This window comes from Oncorhynchus gorbuscha, linkage group LG03 (assembly GCF_021184085.1).
Source record: "Oncorhynchus gorbuscha isolate QuinsamMale2020 ecotype Even-year linkage group LG03, OgorEven_v1.0, whole genome shotgun sequence".
In the NCBI taxonomy this organism is placed as follows: domain Eukaryota; kingdom Metazoa; phylum Chordata; class Actinopteri; order Salmoniformes; family Salmonidae; genus Oncorhynchus; species Oncorhynchus gorbuscha.
Genome location: NC_060175.1, coordinates 71961976 through 71983605, shown reverse-complemented (window position 1 = coordinate 71983605; position 21630 = coordinate 71961976). Strand labels below are relative to the sequence as shown.

The following is a 21630-nucleotide window of genomic DNA, read 5'->3' as shown; positions in this document are numbered from 1 at the left end:
CGCAATGCCTGGAAGTCTATGGTAACTGCTAGCATGGTAGTAGATACTGTAGACTTCCAGCCATTGCCTAACGCTAGTTGGCAGTTATACTGGCTGCAGAGACATAAAAATTAGTTCATCGAACTCTGGGGAAGTAGATAAAGGGTTCATTGCCAGAATCCCAAAGTATTCCTTTAACATTAAATGCATTATGAAATAGGACCTTGAAATTATTTTAGAACTTTTTACATTTAAATTTCATCGCAAAACATTGAGAACATTCAATTGTCCAATAACACAGAATACAGCAATTATAATTAGAGCCCCATGATGGTAGTGACTGTCCATTATTGCGTGCTTATCGCCATGTCATGTTCTTTTGTTAACTGGGGTTGCAACATTTCGGGAACTTCCAATCGGGTTTTCTTTTAAACCTACAGATTTTGGGAAAGTTTCCAGAGTTTAGCAACCCTATTGACAACTTAATAAAATATTAACTTTATTTGGATGTTGAGTGGGTCACAGTTGACAAAAGAGACATGGGCCCTAAGGGTATAAATATAAGCATTGCCATGGGTTGACAACATACCTTGTCTTGGACACAGACTGAATAGACACTGAGAACTCACCACAGAAGATATGAAGTATTGTGTTCTCCTGATAATGATCCATCTACTGTTGGTGGAACTGCCTCAATTTCCAGAAGCACTACAAGGAAACGTGTATGTGGCAGCTCCAGTTGTTGCCGCAACTGATTTAAGACTGAGGAACAGGTCTAGTTACATTGGCAGAAGCTGTAAGGAAATAAGGGACCGATATAATCAACATGAAGATGGGCTGTACTACCTGACCACAGCCAGCGGGACAGTCTACCAGACCTTCTGCGACATGACCACCGCTGGCGGCGGCTGGACACTTGTGGCGAGCGTGCACGAGAACAACGTGTATGGGAAGTGCACAATGGGTGACCGTTGGTCCAGCCAGCAAGGCAGCAACCCCAACTGGCCAGACGGAGATGGGAACTGGGCCAACAGGGCCACTTTTGGAACCGCAGAGGGTGCCACCTCAGACGACTTCAAGAATCCTGGGTATTATGACATTGTGGCAGAAGACATTTCGGTGTGGCACGTTCCCAACAACTCCCCTATGGAACACTGGAACCTAGGCGCCATCCTCCGTTACCACACAGAGAGAAGCTTTCTCTCCATTCAAGGGGGAAATCTGCATCAACTCTTTAAGCTCTACCCAGTGAGATATAATGCTGAGGCAAGTGGGAACACAGGACCTGTCATTCCAATTGTGTACGACTTTGGGGACAAAGAAACCACAAGAAAACTTTACGGACCCAACACAAGAAACCAGTTTGAACCTGGCTTCATCACTTTCAGGCCAATAAATAATGAACTGGCGGCCATGGCTATCTGCTCTGGGGTCAAACCAACAACTGGCGGCGACACTGAACATTACTGTATTGGTGGTGGTGGACATTTCCCTGAGGGAGCCCCTCGTCAGTGTGGCGACTTCCCAGCCTTTGACTGGAATGGCTATGGGACCGACACAGAATGGAGTGCATCAAAGCAGTTAACTGAAGCAGCTGTGTTACTCTTCTACCGTTAAAATGATTCCTGTTGATTATCAATGTGTAATATTACCGCAATGTTTTAAACAAATGTATCCATTGTTATCAAATGTATGTAAAGATTAATTTTGTTTATACTGTTTGTATATAATTTACATAACAGAACTAGGATTTTCATTTGTTTAATCTATAAATGCCTTCTCCCTGCAGTAAGATGGAATACTTGTATCATAGTTTCCTTGTTATAAAGTAGAAGGAACGATGAGTATTATCACCGTGTGAATATGAATGACTGAAATAAAGACTACTCTAAAGGAGAAATTGACAGCAGTTGGTCTTTCGTTATGTTTCAATATGCTTTGTCTCATAGGCATGAATGACATGCCACCGTTTTGAGTTTGTTACATTTACTGTGCATTGTTCAGTGAACTGCAGTACATTGTCGAATCACAACACTTCCCTGTGTTAAATCAATATAAACATAACAAGATATTTTTTTTATTTAAGTGGCTACAAACAAATACAGGCATTGTACCTTCACAAAAGGTTGGTTTGTTTCTCTCAGTGGCCTGAAAATAATTCAAAAGTAAAAAAAATAGGCATGTGTGCTAGAATTTCTTTCTCTCTATCCCTCTCAGCCGACTACAGTACCAGTGAGATGCTGGTGAACATGGGCAACCTCCCTCTGGACGAGTTCTACCCGGCGGTGGCCATCGTGACGCTGATGCGCATCCTGCGTGACCCCTCCCTCTCTAACCACCACACCATGGTGGTGCAGGCGGTCACCTTCATCTTCAAGTCCCTGGGCCTGAAGTGTGTCCAGTTCCTGCCGCAGGTCATGCCCACCTTCCTCAACGTCATCCGCGTGTGCGACGCTAGCATTCGAGAGGTAACTTGCTACCTACTGCTAGCTGGGAACTATGTCGTGTTTCATGATTTCTCCTTGTTGATTGGCACTTGTGGCTGTTTAATTGTTGTGTATTTCTTTGTTTTTAGCTGAAATGAAGTACTACTGCTAGTCGTTTTGTGAAATAATGGATTTTTAGAGGTAGCTGGGTAAAAAGTTAAGGCTGTGCCATACATGTGAAGGTAGAACCTTTCCACTTAGTGTTTTTACCTGCTTTTTTACGAAGTTGTTTTGCGCCAACCCATTTTTATTACAACCGTACGCTTTCCGCTCCATAAATGGGGGTTTGAAATCGGGAGTCGAGATGCACGTAGCTAAAGGATTGACCCACAATCCACAATTTCCCAAGCTAAGCCTGACTGGTGAGCAATCAATGTGTTTTGCTTACACCTGCTATTTTCTCTCCCTCTCTTTCAGTTTCTCTTCCAGCAGATGGGGATGGTCGTGTGCTTTGTAAAAATCCACATCCGCCCCTACATGGATGACATCTTCACACTCATCAGAGTGAGTTGCCTCTTCAAAAACAAGGCCCCCTTTCATTCTCTCTTTTTCCACTCGCTCAGAAAACAGCTGCGAACTCTTAATTGTGTACATTTCTCTCTCGACTTTCCTCTTTGGCTCTAATGCGCAAGGGGAAATGTGACTTGAGCGTGACTCTCTTGGTGGCACGAAGCCTGTTTGTCCATCCAGAATGAAAGTTGCTCCATTAAAAGCCGTTTGTTATGGAGAAGTTATTTTGTTTGTAGAGAAGTTGTTTTCAGAAATGACTATTTGGTTGTATCTATTTCTACGTTCAGGATTGAAATATTTTATTCAACTGCTCCACTCTACAGTGTCATTCCTTCCCAATTAACTGAGACCTTCACTAGCGCAAAGAAGAAAATACCTGTGTGAAGTCCTACTGTGAAAGCAACTGTTAAAACCTTCTATGAGCTCATCCAATCTTGGCTGCTGGAGGTTTGAGTAGTTTATTTGCGTGTGTGTGTGTGTGGCGGGGGGGGGGGGTGATTTATTATTGGTAAAACACTAGGCCACTCTTGAACGTCTAAAACGAGATCGAAAGTAGGTAGAAATTATAATGGACCTTTTTTTAATATTTTCAAATAACTGGTCCTTTTTCTCTGTTGAATTTAGAAAATCCAGATGTGGCCCTCGAGTCAAAAAGTTTGGCCACCGCTGGTCTAGCACTACATACTCATTTAGCAAGGAACAGCGTATCAAATGTCCATTATTTACTGTAATCAAAATAACATTCTGAATCAGCAGTCAGTAACTTTTCCGGGAAGCTGAGCCATTGCACATTTTAGCTGGAGTTAATAAATGGTGAGTAAAACAAAGGGCTCTATTCATTGTAGTAACTGTCTACCTCATGCGTCCAGATGAGGGGCTGGAATAGCCATTCGGGACTTCGGGAGGTGAAATCACATAATCTGTTGTAGGAATAGCAGCCCTAACGTAGGCTAGTTCCAGTCAGAGCAGGAAAGCGGGGGTTGGAACACTGGCCACTCACAAAATACCTCTTAAGAGCTTTCATAGCTGAAGGCTATTGGCCCTTCAATGTATTGCGTGACTACATTCCTTTACACCCCCATTATCTCCCAATCACCAGTGGCTGTGACAGATCTTAAACCCTGTTTTTCATAGTGGTGGCGGAGTCATATTGAGAAAGGTTGCCGAGTTGATTGACAGGAAATTGGCATCCCACCACTGGCACGTGAGGACGTCACATTGCATAGAGGAGGACTCTCCTTCTAAATCTGGCGTTTTCTTGATGGAAACACCATTTGACCCAATTACCCCAGTCCCAGACCCTCATCTCTCCTAATGTATGGCAATGGGACCGCATGAGGTAGTGCTTGGTCGCTAGCACCTTGGCTGTACCCTCCGAAGCTCTTAAACCCTAAAAAGCACAAAACAAGAGGACCTGGACTTGTGTGAATTCAGGTCAACTCATTATTTAGGAAAAACACATTTCTCAATACGGAGATAATGTCTCCATGGCTTAAGGGCAGGATCCTAACTTGAGAACCGTCTCCCATTGGCATCAATGAAGGATTTACGCGGAAGTTGTGCACGCAGATCTCAAGTCAGAATAATGGTTTACGTTTTGACATGTTAGTCATTTAGCAGATACTCTTATCCAGAGCAAGTTACAATCAGTGCATTCAACTAAGGGAGGTATAACCACCACATATCACAGTCGTTGCAAGTAATTACATGTGTATTATTCTCATTCCATAGGAGTACTGGACACCTAACAACCCCATGCAGAACACCATCATCCTGCTGATTGAGCAGATCGTGGTGGCCCTGGGCGGCGAGTTCAAGCTCTACCTGCCGCAGCTCATCCCACACATGCTGCGCGTCTTCATGCACGATATGAGCATGGGCCGCAGTGTCACCATCAAGGTAAAGTCGTGAGGATAATGTCATCTTTTTTAAAGTTTTATAAGGACTGACTTCCACACACTTCTGGGGGTTTGTTTGTACACATTTTGGTCAGAGTTTGACCTTGTCCAAGAGAGTGTCAGCAGGCAGAACTGGTTGAAATGACTTATTTTACCTCTGCTCTTCTATATCGGTCCAGTTATTTATGCCATTGTCCTAGCGAGCAGGGACATACGTATCTGGAGTGAGATAGACATGCAGAGGTAAATTTGAGTGCGGGAGTCACTTTTGTTATTTTGGAATATTTAGTGTGTTTTTATATCCTCAACACCACATAGAGGAAATGTGCTGGTGCGCTTGTTAGTACAGTATTTGTTCCAAGTATTTTCCTGTATCCAGTGAATACCACATCAACACACATTGTAATTGTACACCATAAGTCATGGTTAGTCAAATATATAAGGACCCGAGGAACCATTACATAAATTAAATCATTTATCGGTTCTTTAAAATCATAATCTACTGCACTACTGCCACGACATGGCCCCCTTCAAAGTCCAATTTACTTCCTGTTCCATGTACCATTTGTTTGTGGTTGCAATCAAAACTCACTCCATGACCCTTTTAGTCTAGCCTCTAGCCAAAGCATACTCACTACAAGCACCCAGCCAACGAAGCATAGCTGGTACTCTCTCTTATTTCACCAATTTTAGCTATGACACTGATATGGGTTTTCCTCAAACATTAAATCTTGGGGGTGAAAATAAACCACAGGGCAACATCGCACTCTTAACTAACCCACTACAGTTATTCAACGTCTCTCTCCGGTGTAGCATGTGTCTTGTTTCTCTAAGGCAGCGATGGGATATTAGATAACCAGAGGCACACAGCTAGCTGCAACCTCTTACAGTATGTCTGGTTATGGTCTTTTGAACCCGAGTTCTAGGTTATGTCTCAAATTCCCTATATAGTGCACTACTTTTGACCAGAGCCAATAAGCGGGGCTCAGGTCAAAAGTAGTGCACTATATAGGGAATAGGGTGCCATTTGTAAGGCAGCCCTGGTCTAGCCTCCATATGTATTACCAGAGGGTCACAGTAGAGCCAGGAAGAATCGGGTTACCTTCCAGTCCAAGTAGAGAAAAGAAAAACAGAACTCTATCATTAGCGGGAGCTGTTCAGTTGAGCTCCCTACTTCCTGTAGTCTCGCCAAGGCAATGAAGAAGGGGGGTCTCACAGTCAATGGCATAGCCTATACCACACACACACACACACACACACACACACACACACACACACACACACACACACACACACACACACACACACACACACACACACACACACACACACACACACACACACACACACACACACACACACATATATATATTAGATAGACAGACATTCCCGCTGCCCCCTTGCATTCAGTAAAAAAAAGTGTTAGTTGCACAGAAAACATCCAGCCACTTCACTGTGCTTAAATCCATGGCTTGAGGGTCTTGTTGGAACCAGTGTGCTATAATGAAGCAAGTAGGAGGGCCAGGAGTATCAAAATACACTGTTCTGTAGCCTTTACTCACAATGACTAAGAACCCCTTTTGAAAGACATGGATGTTGGCATTGCAACTCACTTTTCATACACATTGCATATGTAAAATGAAAACTGAACTACTTTGCTGGAGGCGAAAGTTCCTCTGAACCTCGTCTTGTTATACTTTTTGACCATCCAACCATTATAAGGATGCATACTATCTGCTCCTCCAGTTGGTGGAGTCTCTCCCATTAGGTGTACCATCAGGGCTGTACCTTGTCCTTGATGTATTCTTTATACTGCCCGTTTTAACTCTGTTGTCTATCTTCAGCTCCTCAATGCCATTCAGCTGTTCGGTGCTAACCTGGACGACTACCTCCACCTGTTGCTGCCTCCCATCGTCAAGCTGTTTGATGCCCCAGACGTACCTCTACAGGCCCGCAAGTGAGTTCAACATCTCACGTCCAGTTGGTTATAGAGCACATGCACTGTGAAGTACATTTTGACAGTTTATGAATTGACTCACAGGTCACTGAGTCACACGAGTATGTTCACTCCCATGTTAAATGTCCGTCCCCATCTCCTCCCAATTGGTAATATTATATTAATGCGACTGTACTGAAGAAACTGGGCCCACTTTCCAAAATACTAAGTGCCAGGGTCTTCCATTTATTATCTGGGCGTCATGGAGGAAAAGTGTTCATAAATACTTTGGGGCTTGGGGCGGAGAGGGCTTGACAAGTGCCTCCATTTCTGTTTCCTGGCATTTGGAGTGAGATGTCCCTTTCTCGCCAAACGCACTCCCAGTGAGCTTTGGTAATTGAGCTTTTTTTCTAGGCGTTGTTTATCAGTGTTTCCTTCACCCCTCAGGGTTGCCTTGGAGACGCTAGACCGGCTGACGGAGTCCCTGGACTTCACGGACTATGCGTCGCGCATCATTCACCCCATAGTACGCGCGCTGGACAACACCCCCGAGCTACGCAGCACAGCCATGGACACATTGTCGTCGCTCGTTTTCCAGCTGGGCAAGAAGGTACCTCATTATTAGTTACCGTACTCACAGGGCCCTCGTAGAACCGCTAACAGGAGCTGACACACACACACACACACACACACTGACACACACACCAGGACCATACGTTTCTCTTCAAGGTTCTCTCCTGTACCTGTAGTTTTTACTACTTCCTGCGGATCGGTGATGTCATCAAATGGTGCCACAGTTGGGACCGTTACTGTTACTGTCTACGAGAGTCAATGAGGTCACCCCCCTTAGCCCCAACCAAACCTTAGAGACCCAACCAGACCACATGCAGGGAAGTCTGGCCCCGACTTGAAAAGCAACATCTTTTGATCAAACCATCAAACCAGGGGCAACGGAGGTCATATACAGATGGCATCGCCAGTCTGTCATTAGTGTTATGGCCAGAGGGGATGGATGTGAACAGATTAAATGCACAAACCACCACATACCCGACACTCTTTTATTTACTCTGTCTCTATTTCTTTCTACTTTTCCCGACTTCAGTACCAGATCTTTATCCCCATGGTGAACAAAGTGATGTTGAAGCACAGGATCAATCACCAGCGCTATGACGTGCTCATCTGTCGGATCGTCAAGGTCAGTTTTTTTTATTTATTATCATTATAAATACCTTATTTACATAAGTATTCAGACCTTTTGCTATGAACTCGAAATTGAGTTCAGGTGCATCCTGTTTCCATTGACCTTCCTTGAGATGTTTCTAGAACTTGATTGGAGTCCACCGGTGGCAAATTCAATTGCTTGGACATGATTTGGAAAGGCACACACCTGTCTATACAAGTTCCCATAGTTGACAGTGATGTCAGAGCAAAAACCAAGCCATGAGATGGAAGGAATTCTCCGTAGTGCTCCGTGACAGGATTGTGTCGAGGCACAGATCTGGGGAAGGGTACCAACACATTTCTACAGCATTGAAGGTCCCCAAGAACACAGCGACCTCGATCATTATTAAATGGAAGAGGTTTGGAACCACCAAGAGTCTTCCTAGAGCTGGCCTCCAGAGCCAAACTGAGCAGTCAGGGGAGAAGGGCCTTGTTCAGGGAAGTGTCCAAGAACCTGATCGTCACTCTGACAAAGCTCCAGAGAACCTTACTGAAGGACAACCATCTCTGCAGCACTCCACCAATCAGGCCTTTATGGTAGAGTGGCCAGACAGAAGCCCCCCTCAGTAAAAGGTACATGACAGCCCGCTTGGAGTTTGCCAAAAGGCAACTAAAGGACTCTGACCATGAGAAACAAGATTCTCTGGTCTGATGAAACCAAGATTGAACTCTTTGTCCTGAATGCCAAGCGTCAGATCTGGACTTCGGGACAAGTCTCTGAATGTCCTTGAGTTGCCCAGCAAGAGCCCAGACTTGAACCCGATCGAACATCTCTGGAGAGACCTGAAAATGCAGCGACACTCCCCATCCAATTTGACAGAGCTTGAGAGGATCTGCAGAGAATAATTGTAGCGTCATATCCAAGAAGACTGCAATTGCTTCAACAAAGTACTGAGTACAGGGTCTGAATACTTATGTAAATGTGATATTTCAGTAGAATTTAAAAAATGTAAATGAGCAAATATATAACAAAATACAAAATAAACTGTTTTTGCTTTGTCATTATGGGGGTATTGTGTGTAGATTGATAAGGGACAAAAACTATTTAATCAATTTTAAATCTGAGAATACCAGAAAACAATGATGCTATCGTGTGGTAGTAGTCCTGACTCCAACCCTTTCACATTGTCAGCATGTGCCATGAAATGTGTTGAGAATAGCGAGGAGGCAGTCTTTGTGAGGAACACACGAAGGCACGTTTCGATTTTAATTCCGAGCAGACTGTGTAATAGAAGAAGAATCATCGAGGGACGTTGCTTGTCAACAGTGTGCTTCTCTTCAGGAAGGAAATGCAACTTGTGTGGACAACACGTTTCGAAGGACCTGATTTGTGTGTGAGCTCACTGTTTGTGTGTCATGGTAACTGTGTTTATCTCAGGGGTACACTTTGGCGGAGGAGGAAGAGGATCCTTTAATCTTCCAGCATCGCCAGCTGCGCAGTAACCAGGGCGATGTCGGTAGTGGCCCGGCGGAGGCGGGGCCAATGAAGAAGCTCCACGTCAGCACCACAGCCCTGCAGAAGGTCAGGAGAAATAAAATGGTGTTTTATTTCCTGCACTGTGCCTTGTCTTATTTTAAGTAATACATTTAGCATTTAGTTTTTGTCCTCAAACGGGAAGTTGTTTTGGTTTTAGAGACTCATTATTAAATCACTTCATGGTCCATTGATTGTGATTTTTCATACAAAGGGTCTCATGGTGGATATTTAAAATGTTTTTTCCTTTGACAGAATGCTCTGTTTTCATCCAACACATTTCACCAGGCAATAAGTAATGTCTTACTGATATAATCAGCAATTTTCCCTTTCTACAAGATGCCAATGCCCAACGATTTGAAGCACCTTTGCCTCGGCACGTCTAATCATTCTTCAACATAGTGTCATACACTGACAAGTCTGATCTGCTAATGGAAACTTCTTCCCTCCCCAACTTTTGCCATATGAAGTGCATTAACGTGAAGGCGATTTCATTAAATTTTTCTGGTGGCCACAGGCCTGGGGCGCCGCTCGGAAGGTGTCCAAGGATGACTGGCTGGAGTGGCTGAGACGGCTGAGCGTAGTCCTGCTGAAGGAGTCGTCGTCCCCTGCCCTGCGCTCGTGCTGGTCTCTGGCCCAAACCTACATTCCCCTCGCCAGGTATAGCTGTCCCCTTTCCTTCTCTCCATCCCTCCATCCCACATCCCACAGAGTACCAGGCAGTCACCCTGTTTTTCCCCCCACAGAGGTCCTCAGTAAGCCACAGAGGTCCTCAGTAAGCCACAGAGGTCCTCAGTAAGCCACAGAGGTCCTCAGTAAGCCACAGAGGTCCTCAGTAAGCCACAGAGGTCCTCAGTAAGCCACAGAGGTCCTCAGTAAGCCACAGAGGTCCTCAGTAAGGTCCCACAGAGGTCCTCAGTAAGCCACAGAGGTCCTCAGTAAGCCACAGAGGTCCTCAGTAAGCCACAGAGGTCCTCAGTAAGCCACAGAGGTCCTCAGTAAGCCACAGAGGTCCTCAGTAAGCCACAGAGGTCCTCAGTAAGCCACAGAGGTCCTCAGTAAGCCACAGAGGTCCTCAGTAAGCCACAGAGGTCCTCAGTAAGCCACAGAGGTCCTCAGTAAGCCACAGAGGTCCTCAGTAAGCCACAGACAGAGGTCCTCAGTAAGCCACAGAGGTCCTCAGTAAGCCACAGAGGTCCTCAGAGCCACAGAGGTCCTCAGTAAGCCACAGAGGTCCTCAGTAAGCCACAGAGGTCCTCAGTAAGCCACAGAGGTCCCAGTAAGCCACAGAGGTCCTCAGTAAGCCACAGAGGTCCTCAGTAAGCCACAGAGGTCCTCAGTAAGCCACAGAGGTCCTCAGTAAGCCACAGAGGTCCTCAGTAAGCCACAGAGGTCCTCAGTAAGCCACAGAGGTCCTCAGTAAGCCACAGAGGTCCTCAGTAAGCCACAGAGGTCCTCACAGAGGTCCTCAGTAAGCCACAGAGGTCCTCAGTAAGCCACAGAGGTCCTCAGTAAGCCACAGAGGTCCTCAGTAAGCCACAGAGGTCCTCAGTAAGCCACAGAGGTCCTCAGTAAGCCACAGAGGTCCTCAGTAAGCCACAGAGGTCCTAAGCCACAGAGGTCCTCCACAGAGGTCCTCAGTAAGCCACAGAGGTCCTCAGTAAGCCACAGAGGTCCACAGTAAGCCACAGAGGTCCACAGTAAGCCACAGAGGTCCACAGTAAGCCACAGAGGTCCACAGTAAGCCACAGAGGTCCACAGTAAGCCACAGAGGTCCTATTAAGTGTCAAGTTGCAGTTTAGTTTGAACCAAAATACACCTCTTTTCGACTCTTAAACCAGATCATGTTTTGTTTTGCCGCGATAACTTGGGCACACCTTGGTGTGGCATCCATGGGCAATTTTTTTCTTCTGATGCCTAACCAATATAATTATTATGATGGACTAATGAACTTATGGTCCTTCAAACACACAACAAGACAAACAGGAGGCCTATATCTTGCCCTGAAGACCTAAATGGATTATTTACAAAAAATATATGTAGAGGTTGAGCATATCAGCATGTTAAGTTACTGCTGTTAAGCTGTTGCTAACTTTCCCATCTGTTGTCAGGGACCTGTTCAACGCAGCCTTCCTGTCATGCTGGTCTGAGCTGAGTGAGGATCAGCAGGATGAGCTGATCCGCAGCATCGAACTGGCCCTCACCTCCCAGGACATCGCCGAGGTCACCCAGACCCTGCTAAACCTGGCTGAGTTCATGGAGCACAGTGATAAGGTGGGTTCATACTCGGAGCAGAGGTCTTCAACTCCAGTCCTGGAGAGAACTACTTGGTGTGCAGGCTTTCGTTCCAGCTCTGCAGTCACAGACCGGATTCAGATAATCCACTCATCACTGTCCTCTGTCTGGGTATTTATTAGCTGAATCATGTGTGGGCCGGTAATAAAGGTGTACCCACCCCATTGTTGGATAACGCTGGTTCAGCACAGTGCCACGGCATCCATCCTTCCATCAATCCACCCGTCTAATGAATGTCCTGTGTCTTTTCAGGGTCCTCTGCCTCTGAGAGACGACAATGGCATTGTTCTGCTGGGTGAGAGGGCTGCCAAATGTCGTGCCTACGCCAAGGCCCTCCACTACAAAGAGCTGGAGTTCCAGAAGGGCGCCTCTCCTCTCATCCTAGAGTCCCTCATCAGGTAGGAACCTCACTAAGAGAACACATTCATCTACACAACCCATTTAGAACGGGGGAGTATTTGGTGGTTGCACACTACATTTCCTGTGCTTCCCAGACTTGGCTATGGCCAGCATCAATCGTTCAGACATTCTACAGGTAGCTACTTAGGCAGTACGGATACTGTATGGTTCCCCTTGGGTTATATAACTCTTGCTTGTGTTGGGTCATTTCTACTTGGTGAAGCCTTACCAGAAAATAGCTTGAATGGAAGACCCAGTGCTTTTAGCCATTTTCTTTGGCTCCCCCATGTCAGTTTTGGTGGAATGTGTGTGATTGCACATGGCTGGAGAACACAGATGCCAGATGTCCAGTAGTTCAAAGTTACTTGCCTCGATGACAAAGTGTAAACCGAGAGAGAGCGCGCCGGTTATGTAAGTACAATGTCGGTCTGGTACATTTTGTCCATTTTGTGGATGACCCTTGAAAAATATGCGTTTGGAATTCCTCCCGCATGGAAAAGGCGAGTGGATCATTTCTGGATGGGCAGCTATTTTGGAAAGAAGGCTGCTACGATTGATGCAGTGGGATGTTTTGATTAGTGTGCCATGAATGGAACAACCGACCGTGTCTAATGCTTAAGCGCTTTTTTCTCTCGCTTCATTGCTTTAGGCCTAGTCACTGTAGCATTGGCAGACTTAACTCTACCCAAATCAGAGTCCGTTTTGAGTTGGGACACAGTGGAACAGGTGTCCACCTCAATACAACTGTTCTTATCTTACACTTTGCTAGTTCTTCCATTACCTATTATTTGGGTTTTGTTTAGTGTATTTGTGAACCACAAAGCCTCATTAAAGACCAGGCCGACCTCTGATAAAGGGGTTGATAAACGTCCTTTAGTCAATGAGTCTAACTTATTACACCAGTCAGATAATGGTTGCTACATCCCCCATCCGATAGCTCTTTCATATCTCCTGTCATCTTTTCCATCCCACCTCTCACCCTTGTTTTTTACGCTGGTATTGTATGAAGAGAACTCTTTTCCAGCCATTTAATTGGACGTTTGCCTCCTTTCATCCATCGAGTGGTCTGGAATAGCGTTCTCTCAGGGGCCTGTTTTCAATTTCTCCCAGCCTTGATGAATGATGGGAGCCAGCAGCTCAGTGTTTTCAATCTCCCCATCTGGTTCTCACCTCTCCAGGATTTCCCATAAAATAACCTAGTATTTTGCCCATGAGACTCCTGTGCACCAAGCAGCCTGTTCTATTCCATCACTTTGGTTGGTGTATATAGAAGAGATTTCTTGGGCCATTGCATGATATTCTTCAGTCAGGCAGGACATTTGGAAGATTGTCTTCCATTTCTTTCTTGATCCCCAAATATACATTTGGCCTTTGCAGTGGATTGCAATGAAATGTTTTCCTTAATAAAGCGAGAAAGCTGTGTGTAAGGTATCAAGGGACTCTGTTGGTGGGCTTAGTAATGAACCTTCATTTTGGCATTTGAACGCCAAAAAGTCATCTCAAAACATAGTCTAGTCAGACCATATGGGTCTTCATTTATTTAGCATTTAGGCATTTCAAATCTGTGGAAGGCATTTACAGAAGCGGAAATGCACAGTTTTCCATTATCCATGCCGTCCTAGGAATTGAAAGCGACTTTGATGATGCTCCACAGCCGTCCAGATGCAGGGGTATACAGTATGAATAAGGCATGAGGGACTTTGAGGCAGCAAAAATGATTTAGGAGCTGCGACCTGGGGTTAATCCATTAGACCACTGCGGTAGGTGAGCCTAGGGCCCTGTTCAAATACTTAAAATCCTTTCATTTCTTCCTTCATTGCTTGAAGTAATTACCAATCTGAATGGAAACCATCCTTTCACTTAGGCTATTTAATCACGTCGGCTTAGGTATTAAGATAAGGAAGGAAGGATGTTTTCTTGGCCTTTTCTAAAAGGCCTATGTTCTTTTTCCTTGTCGTTTGTTTTTGCTGTCTGGTAGCTGGGCACTCCGCTCAAGAAATTCATACAATTAGAGGATCAAAGCAATATAATTTTGATAGAAATCAGTCGATGTCAATGGGTTCTCACATGACGTGTCATTCAAATTCCCTGTCATTTTATAACATTTTGTGTTGAATTTAAATGTTTTCTCTTTTGAATTAAATGATTGGAGTCTGGACGGAGTCTCTCTGGTGCTGTTGCTAATATAAAGGCCTCTTAAAGAAAGGGCTGATTTCATTTACAGTTTGATCGTGAGACTGGTAGCACGATCGCTTATTGCAGTGGCTGGAACCGAGTGTCATTGCATCTGGGCCATCTGTTTATAACAAATACGCGGCCATAATGTTTCCCGTGGAAATGAAATTTCAAATAAAGTTTGGTATGCTCAGATGTAAGGGGCTGCAACCTCTTAAGCAGAAGCTATCCTGTCCAACTGTGAGATGGGTACCCATCCAGTGCTGCTCGTCCTAACTCGTATGCGTTATTTACATTTGTACAGTCCTCCGACCAGGTTTCTATAAAACATTTAAAAAAATAAATTTGGGGTTTAATAGTGCCACACTAAACATTTTAAAACTGACACAGATGCAGTATTGAGATGTGCTTCCCTCATCACAAGATAAAAATGTAATAATATTATATATATTTTTAAAAATGTTTTCTTTGCCTTTTGAAATAAGCTCTCCCTGTCATATACATTACATTGCTAACTACCTTTGCTAACTGCCATTGCTAACTACCATGTAATGCTAGTAATCATAAGTGAAGTGCAATGCTTGACATCCATCAATATGAAATGCACTCTGAAATGTTGTGTAGAAGGTAAGAGCTCTTACTAAAATTGATGGCTTCCGGCCGTCTACTGGAATGTTTGATAGTTTTATGAATACTTAGTTTCTTCTCAGCAGCATCTGAAAGACTCTATAAAAAATGATTGTATATCTCCTTGACGGCATATTGATTTAGTCATTTCCTTAATTTGACTTTTAAGATACTGCCTCTTTTACAGCGCCAGCAAAAGGACCAATAGCCAACGTCTCCCTCAGTACGATATCTTGATATAAATAGCAGAGGCTTTGGCAGTACCCTTTTGAGAAAGAAGGGCTTCCCTGTAAATGAACTGTTAAAGTCCCCCGTCAGGCCCTACAGTGGACCGATCGAAGAAATGAACTCTCAGCCATTAGCACAGGGGCATTCCACATACACAACCAAAAGGTTACACCTGGCCATAGGGTTCCTTGATTAATGAGGAATTTGACGGGAACCTCCCAGTTATCCTTGGGAGCCCAAGCCCCACTCCGCAGCTGCCTGTGGAAACCTTTTTGGACTGGTGGACCCACAGCCTCTGCATACATGAGCATGGCTCTGTCATTTGTCGTCTATCTTAAATTATCCTCAGAATTTGTCACCGTCCCTAAGCTCCCAATGACTTACTTTTAAGAATGTCGCTCGTCCGCCAGTCTTTCTCGGGAAGGTGAGGAATGGAAGCACCCACACTATTTGGAATGTCCTCCATCCTGACCGTCGCTCCTATTTGAAGAGACTACACAGGCAGCGCATCTTGCTGAAGGCATTCCACTATATACTCTTACCATTTCAGTATGTAGTTGAAAAACCCTTTTTATTCATTTCTTTATGTGGTATTGACTGGGCGGGCAGTCGTGGAAAACGTGTGTGTGTGTGTGTGTGTGGTGTTTCCTGGAGTTTGGCTATGTGACCTGTGGCATGTATGTCAGTGTGACCTGAGAGTCAGAGATCAGTGGTGGCTGAAGGCAAAGGCTCGGTCATTGTTGGTCAGAGACAGGAGGTTGATCAACTGTCTGCTTTTCGAACCTACTGTTGCTCTTTCACCGAACCAGCTAACCATTGGGGACTTGTGATAATTTGATGATATTGAACTAAGACAGGCGGCTAGATGAATAAACCACATTGACTACCATCAGCAACACACTTTGTTTTTTTAAAAATACACATTTATTTTCTATCCCACAAAACAACACAATATAGAGCTGTACACGTTTTACAAAGGACACAATTCCCCAAAAATCTACATGTTATTTTCTCTCACAATAAAAATCTTTCGGGTACTTCTGATGAAAGTACATTGGGTGGTCGTTCCCATTCCAGCAGCTCACAAAGGCCCATTGCAAAACACTTGATGGATCTTCATATACCTGCCAAATACATGTAATCAACTTAACCACAGGCTAGTAGACAGCTTGAGTTAGGACTGATAAATATACCCTATTGCTTTGAGACAGATGGAGGGAAGCAACATTCAGTTACCCTTACAGAACAGTGGTAGAGAGGCTTCTGTTAAAGCTTTTAAGAAAATAAAGTATTTCAACGATAAATACAAAACTAACTACAATTTACAATCAAACATGTTAAATGCATTACGCATTCAACCCATAGAAATATTCCAGGCAATAACAAAGGTCAAGGGGAAAGACTTTGGTTTCTCAGAGGCTTTGTTACATCTCTCGGCAAGCATGCACATCATCCAGGGTTTGAAGTTCGAAGCGTTTATGGTTGAAAATTCTGTGGCCGGATCTTCATCTCCACCCTCTTCAGGGAGTAGTTGGGCCCGTGCCAGCCGTACCAAGTGATTCCATCTGAGTTCTTGATGTGGTCGCCATAGCGATAGAACACGCCATTCAGGTTGGAGTCAGTGCAACAGTTGTACCAGTAACCACCTGTAGGGGAAAATAGTCAAATAGTAATTGGAAAGAAATTGAAAGGTGTTCAAGGAATCGATTCCAATGAATTCTTACATGGAATCAATCTTAATCTATTCCTCTAAATTGTGATTTAAACCCGAGTTAAGTATTTTGTACCTTTGCGTAGTGAAGCACAGTCGTCCACACATTTGTCGTTGTCCTTGCCCTTGGTGCTGAAGTTGGTGTTGTTGTGGTAGCGCAGAGAGTCCCCGGCGTTTCCACTATAGTTGGCGATGAAGAGTTTGTAGCTGTTCAACTCGTTTTTCACTGTGAAGTAGCTGTACTCTGCAAAGCGGGTCTGGCCTTCCCAGTCCTTCATTGGAGAACAGAAAACACAAATAGTATCTGATTAACATATTTGCTGCACAGCTTGTGGTAAAACTACGCAACTGACAATATTGACCTTTGTAGTTAAAATAGTAATGTTATCACTTTTGGCGAAGCAAGAGGTTTACCACATGCCCATGAGTTTTCTTTTTACTGTGTATTGGATAGTCTGTCTTCAGTCTCCTGGCTCCTAACTGATGTTAGCAACCTCCCACTTGCTAACATCAGTTTCCCAGGAGTGATGTGTGTCAGAACCATGGAAAGCTTTACCAAGTTATCTATTTTACTACTCTCAATATCTGGGGCCTGGTCTAAGCGGCTAGCCTGTTTTGGGTTTCCCACCCTCAGCCGTCCTTTGTACCTCCATCTCTATCCTCAGTGTGCTGGGTTGCCTTGTCATACGGAACACGTTGTCATTGCCCAGCCAGAAGTCTCCGCGGATGGTGCCAAAGCCGTTCTTGTACTGTTTCCAGTCGCGGTTGAAGGAGGTCAGGCCCACCTTGCGTCTCTGGATGATCGTCCACCCACCGCCATTGCTTTCCATGTCACAGAATACCTGAAACCAACAGCACAGGTTAAACATGCGGATCAGTTGGTAGAGAATGGCGTTTACAACGCCAGGGTTGTGGGTTCGATTCCCACGGGGGACCAGTACAAAAATGTATGTACTCACAACTGTAAGTTGCTCTGCATAAGAGCGTCTGCTAAATGACTAAAATGTAAATGTAAACAACTTACCCCAACAAGTCTGTGAAAAGTCTACAGAGTAGTCTACAGAGACTACAATGTAGCAGGGATGTGTGAACCTAAAACTTGTTTGCAGTTACAGGGTTCATCACTTACGTTGATCTCAGGGGTATTCAGGAAGTCATCTGCAGGCAGTTTGTACTCCCCCGAGATCTTGTAGTTCTTGGTGTACAGGGATGCGCAGTCGTAGACAGCATCTAGAAAATAAAGGTTATGTCATTAGAGATGGCCAAACCAGATGCCGTTTCATGGTGGATTTTAAAAATCCTAATTGACTGAATCATGGGAATGGATGTCTGGCAGAGAAGTCAGACTTTTGAGATAAAGGGATATTATCCACGGCATGGTTCAGTTTCTTTGCGTAGTTTTCTCAATTGTTCATGTGATGGTATGGTGATGCGGTTAGTGGTGCTCTGAGATCACTGGGGAGAAATGGATCCAATGCATCAAATGGGGGCTGAAGTGTTTTCGAGGCTGGAGTGGAATCTCTCCGATCTTTGCTTTTCTTCCTGCTCTGCTTCCCCGTCTGCACAGTGTCTCTGTAATTTGTCTTTTTTATAAAGCTTCTCTCTGTTTACCGTGCCTGAATCATAAGAGCAACACTGCTAAGACTGGCTAATAGGGTATGAAAAGAGTACACTTCGACATGCCTGGTTAAATCTCCCCACAGTGATGAATGGTTTGGTTAAGTTCAGATGACTGATGGAAACAATTTGGCTTTGATGGAGGTGGTCTTTATTGACAGACTTCGTGCAGACAGGAGACTACGAGTTCAAATTATGGCTTTTGGTTGACATGAGACACCCAGACAGGCTTGCACACTATAATCTCCATTATCACCAATTGATGGCAGCTGTTTGGTGCCCAAGATTCGGAGCCACCACAGCTAATTATAGTTTGTCCAAAAATATGTTTCTAGTGTCCTATCAATTTAAAATGCTTGTATTTTTGACAAACAACACCACCCTACATACCAATCTAATAGAACACATTTTGTTTGGTTGTTTAATGGTTTTGAAACTAATAGTCGCGTCTCTCTTTTAAGGGGTATTTTTAAGTGGATCATTTTCTGACTGCAGACTGACTGCCATAAAGAGGAGGAAAAAATACATTTAAGACAACTAAATTTCCTCTGTGTCTAACATTAAGTGTGTGCTATGAATATATATATATATATATATATATGGCAGTGTGTAATGTATGGCAGCCAGTGATATGATTTTCACACCTGTGGAGAGCATCTGGCAGAAGATGCTGAGCAGGCAAGCGCGAGAGAGAGGGAGAGAGAGAAGTATCGTCTGGGTCTAAGCTTAACTGGGTCTGCCATGTGGAGCTGGACAGATTTCCACTCTGGCCATTTGTCACAGTCACTACTGTATTACTGCATTCACCTACTCAAAGGCTATTATTTTCACCAGAAAACCTTTTTGAGTTTTATTCCTACTAATTATTCAATTTCAAACCACTTTTGATGCCTTAACTTAGCCTCTTTTCTCCACTAAAGTTAAGTAATGAAAACACGACATTTTAAATTGAATTAGTTTAATTTCTCTTTTCTTCTTTGTTGCTGTGGTGCAATGAACAAATTAAAGGGGCTTAATTCCCTGACCCAAGAACCTGGGACACATCCACATGGTAAGTTCTTACCTGACGAGGTCTGAATGGCAGACTCGACGGCTTGTAGCTGCATGATCTCCACCCGGTTGTTGATCTCGGAATACTTGCTCTCGGCCTCTGTGACGCGGGCCTCCTGCTGCCTGTTCTGCTTGTCCAGCTCCATCATCTGCCGAACTACGTTCATCAAGTCTGCCTCCTGCTTGCGGTTCAGCTCCTCCAGGATGCTGGTTAGGTTGGCCACCTGTACCTTCAGGGAGCGCACCTCATCGCAGCACTGTGCCTTTGGAGGCTTGGGTGGCGCCAGCCTCTTCCTTGGGTTCTGCGCCCACGCTTCTGTCAGCACCAGCAGCAGGGTGACAGTCAGAGCCGCCGTGCGCAAAGACATCTTAACCATTTTCTATGTTTCAAAAATGAGATACTTGCACCTATGTTCTTGCTCTGCTGGAATACAAGCTGTCCTGGTCCAGTCTGATTCTTTAGCGGTGCTGGAGGTCCTGAAGAGGCGAAGTGAACAGGATTGGTTGGAGTGAGTTAGGAATCAAAGTCCTGACTGGTTGAAGTGAAGCTCCCTTTAGCCAACTGTTTGCTCAGGCTCTTTGCTCCTCAGTAAAGCACTGCTGTGGCTGGTGCATCTTAAATATTTTTGACATATGTGCCCTCCCCTTTTGTGGTTGTGCTCACAGTCACTGACCCCCCTCCAACCGTCTGGGCGGAGGGCCTTCCCCACCCCTGTTTCTCCCCCTCTCCATCTCTCTCTCGCTCACTCTTGTTGGTTCTGCACTGTGTCTCGTTTCTTTGTCAGGTGTTGAAAGTTTATTTTTCGCCCTGTCTGAAAGAGCAAAGAAGGGAGCGGCTTTGTATCCAATAGTCTTTCCTTCCCTATGACTCGTCTTTATACAGAGGCACACCTTGCTAATGACTTTTGATACTTGTATCAAGCTTTGTGATTTTACTGCTCAAAGTAATGGTCTGTGTGCAACGTATCTTTGGCTTGCCTTCACACCTGAAGGTAGTCCTTTTTAATGGTAGTTGTGTGTCACCCTCGGGAACGTTTCAGCAATAAACGCTGCCTCTTTACATGCCAAAGGAATTTAAGGTGCTAAGTACTCTTAATTGAGGGTTAAGCACGCGTATGTTATCGATGCCACTGTGTGTGTTTCTGTCTCTTTCTTGCACAGTGGATTAACAACATGAGTGACAATAAATCAACCAGTTACTGTACATCGAGGGACAAGCTAGCCACAAAAGAGCTGAATGAATGTCAAACCTCCACCAGGAAGGACTTGGCTTTTATAGTTTTGTTTGTGTTTGGGATGTAAAGTGTGTGTGCGCGCTGTGCTCCTCAGTTTGATGTCCTTGTGATCGAATGCCCCGACAGTGAGAACCGAATAGTTTCCTCAATCAACATGTCTTCAGAACTATCTACAGCGCCTTCAGAAACTATTCATATCCCTTGACTTATTCCACATTTTGTTGTTACAGCCTGTATTCAAAATGGATTAAATATATTTTATTTTTATCATCCTTCTACATATATACCTCATAATTACAATGAAAACATATATTTTTTAAATGTTGTGAAAATGAAATGCAGAAATATCTCATTTACATAAGTATTGACATCCCTGAGTCAATACATGTTAGAATATTTGGCATTGATTACAGCTGTGAGTGTTTCTGGGTAAGTCTAAGAACTTTCCACACCTGTATTGTGTGACATTTGCCCATTTTATTATTTTCAAAATTCTTAAGTTCTGTCAAGTTGGTTGTTGATCATCGCTAGACAATCATTTTCAAGTCTTGCCATAGATTTAAGTCAAAACTGGAACTCGGCCACTCGGGAACTTTCACTGTCTTCTTGGTAAGCAACTCCAGTATAGATTTGGCCTTGTGTTTTAGGTTATTGTCCTGCTGAAAGGTGAATTAATCTACTAGTGTCTGGTGGAAAGTAGACTGAACCAGGTTTTCTTCTAGGATTTTCCTGTGCTTTCAAAAAAAACTTCCGTTCTTAGTGATTACAAGCATACCCATAACACGATGC

At 44.3% G+C, this 21630-nt stretch overlaps 3 protein-coding genes across 4 annotated transcripts in view; 2 read left to right on the top strand and 1 right to left on the bottom strand.

Moving 5' to 3' along the window:
- The window catches only part of mtor (mechanistic target of rapamycin kinase), a 129164-nt gene that overhangs the window by 12571 nt on the left and 94963 nt on the right, over positions 1-21630 (top strand). For both annotated transcript variants that reach the window (XM_046343612.1, XM_046343611.1), the window contains exons 19-28: positions 2197-2447; positions 2883-2969; positions 4707-4874; positions 6718-6830; positions 7257-7419; positions 7912-8004; positions 9409-9552; positions 10022-10164; positions 11616-11778; positions 12052-12197. In XM_046343612.1, the coding sequence (XP_046199568.1) occupies positions 2197-2447; positions 2883-2969; positions 4707-4874; positions 6718-6830; positions 7257-7419; positions 7912-8004; positions 9409-9552; positions 10022-10164; positions 11616-11778; positions 12052-12197 (1471 nt within the window). The remainder of the gene's footprint in view (positions 1-2196; positions 2448-2882; positions 2970-4706; positions 4875-6717; positions 6831-7256; positions 7420-7911; positions 8005-9408; positions 9553-10021; positions 10165-11615; positions 11779-12051; positions 12198-21630) is intronic.
- LOC124031852 (intelectin) lies at positions 554-1888 on the top strand. Its single transcript, XM_046343615.1, has one exon. It carries the CDS (start codon positions 619-621, stop codon positions 1594-1596), a length of 978 nt encoding a protein of 325 aa, XP_046199571.1. The 5' UTR covers positions 554-618; the 3' UTR covers positions 1597-1888.
- LOC124031851 (angiopoietin-related protein 7-like) lies at positions 16130-20214 on the bottom strand. The gene is made up of 5 exons (XM_046343614.1): positions 19620-20214; positions 18069-18169; positions 17587-17781; positions 17016-17211; positions 16130-16874 (listed from the first exon to the last, which is right to left on the bottom strand). The coding sequence occupies exons 1-5, from the start codon at positions 19981-19983 to the stop codon at positions 16705-16707; spliced, it is 1026 nt and encodes a 341-aa protein (XP_046199570.1). The 5' UTR covers positions 19984-20214; the 3' UTR covers positions 16130-16704.

Excerpts from the sequence above, each read along its gene's own strand:
- LOC124031852 (XM_046343615.1), top strand. The coding sequence starts at position 619 with ATGAAGTATTGTGTTCTCCTGATAATGATCCATCTACTGTTGGTGGAA.
- LOC124031851 (XM_046343614.1), bottom strand. The coding sequence starts at position 19,983 with ATGGTTAAGATGTCTTTGCGCACGGCGGCTCTGACTGTCACCCTGCTG. Across the intron at positions 17,782-18,068 it reads TGAATACCCCTGAGATCAAC|GTATTCTGTGACATGGAAAG; the intron begins GTAAGTGATGAA and ends TGTTGGTTTCAG. Across the intron at positions 17,212-17,586 it reads CACTGAGGATAGAGATGGAG|GACTGGGAAGGCCAGACCCG; the intron begins GTACAAAGGACG and ends TCTCCAATGAAG.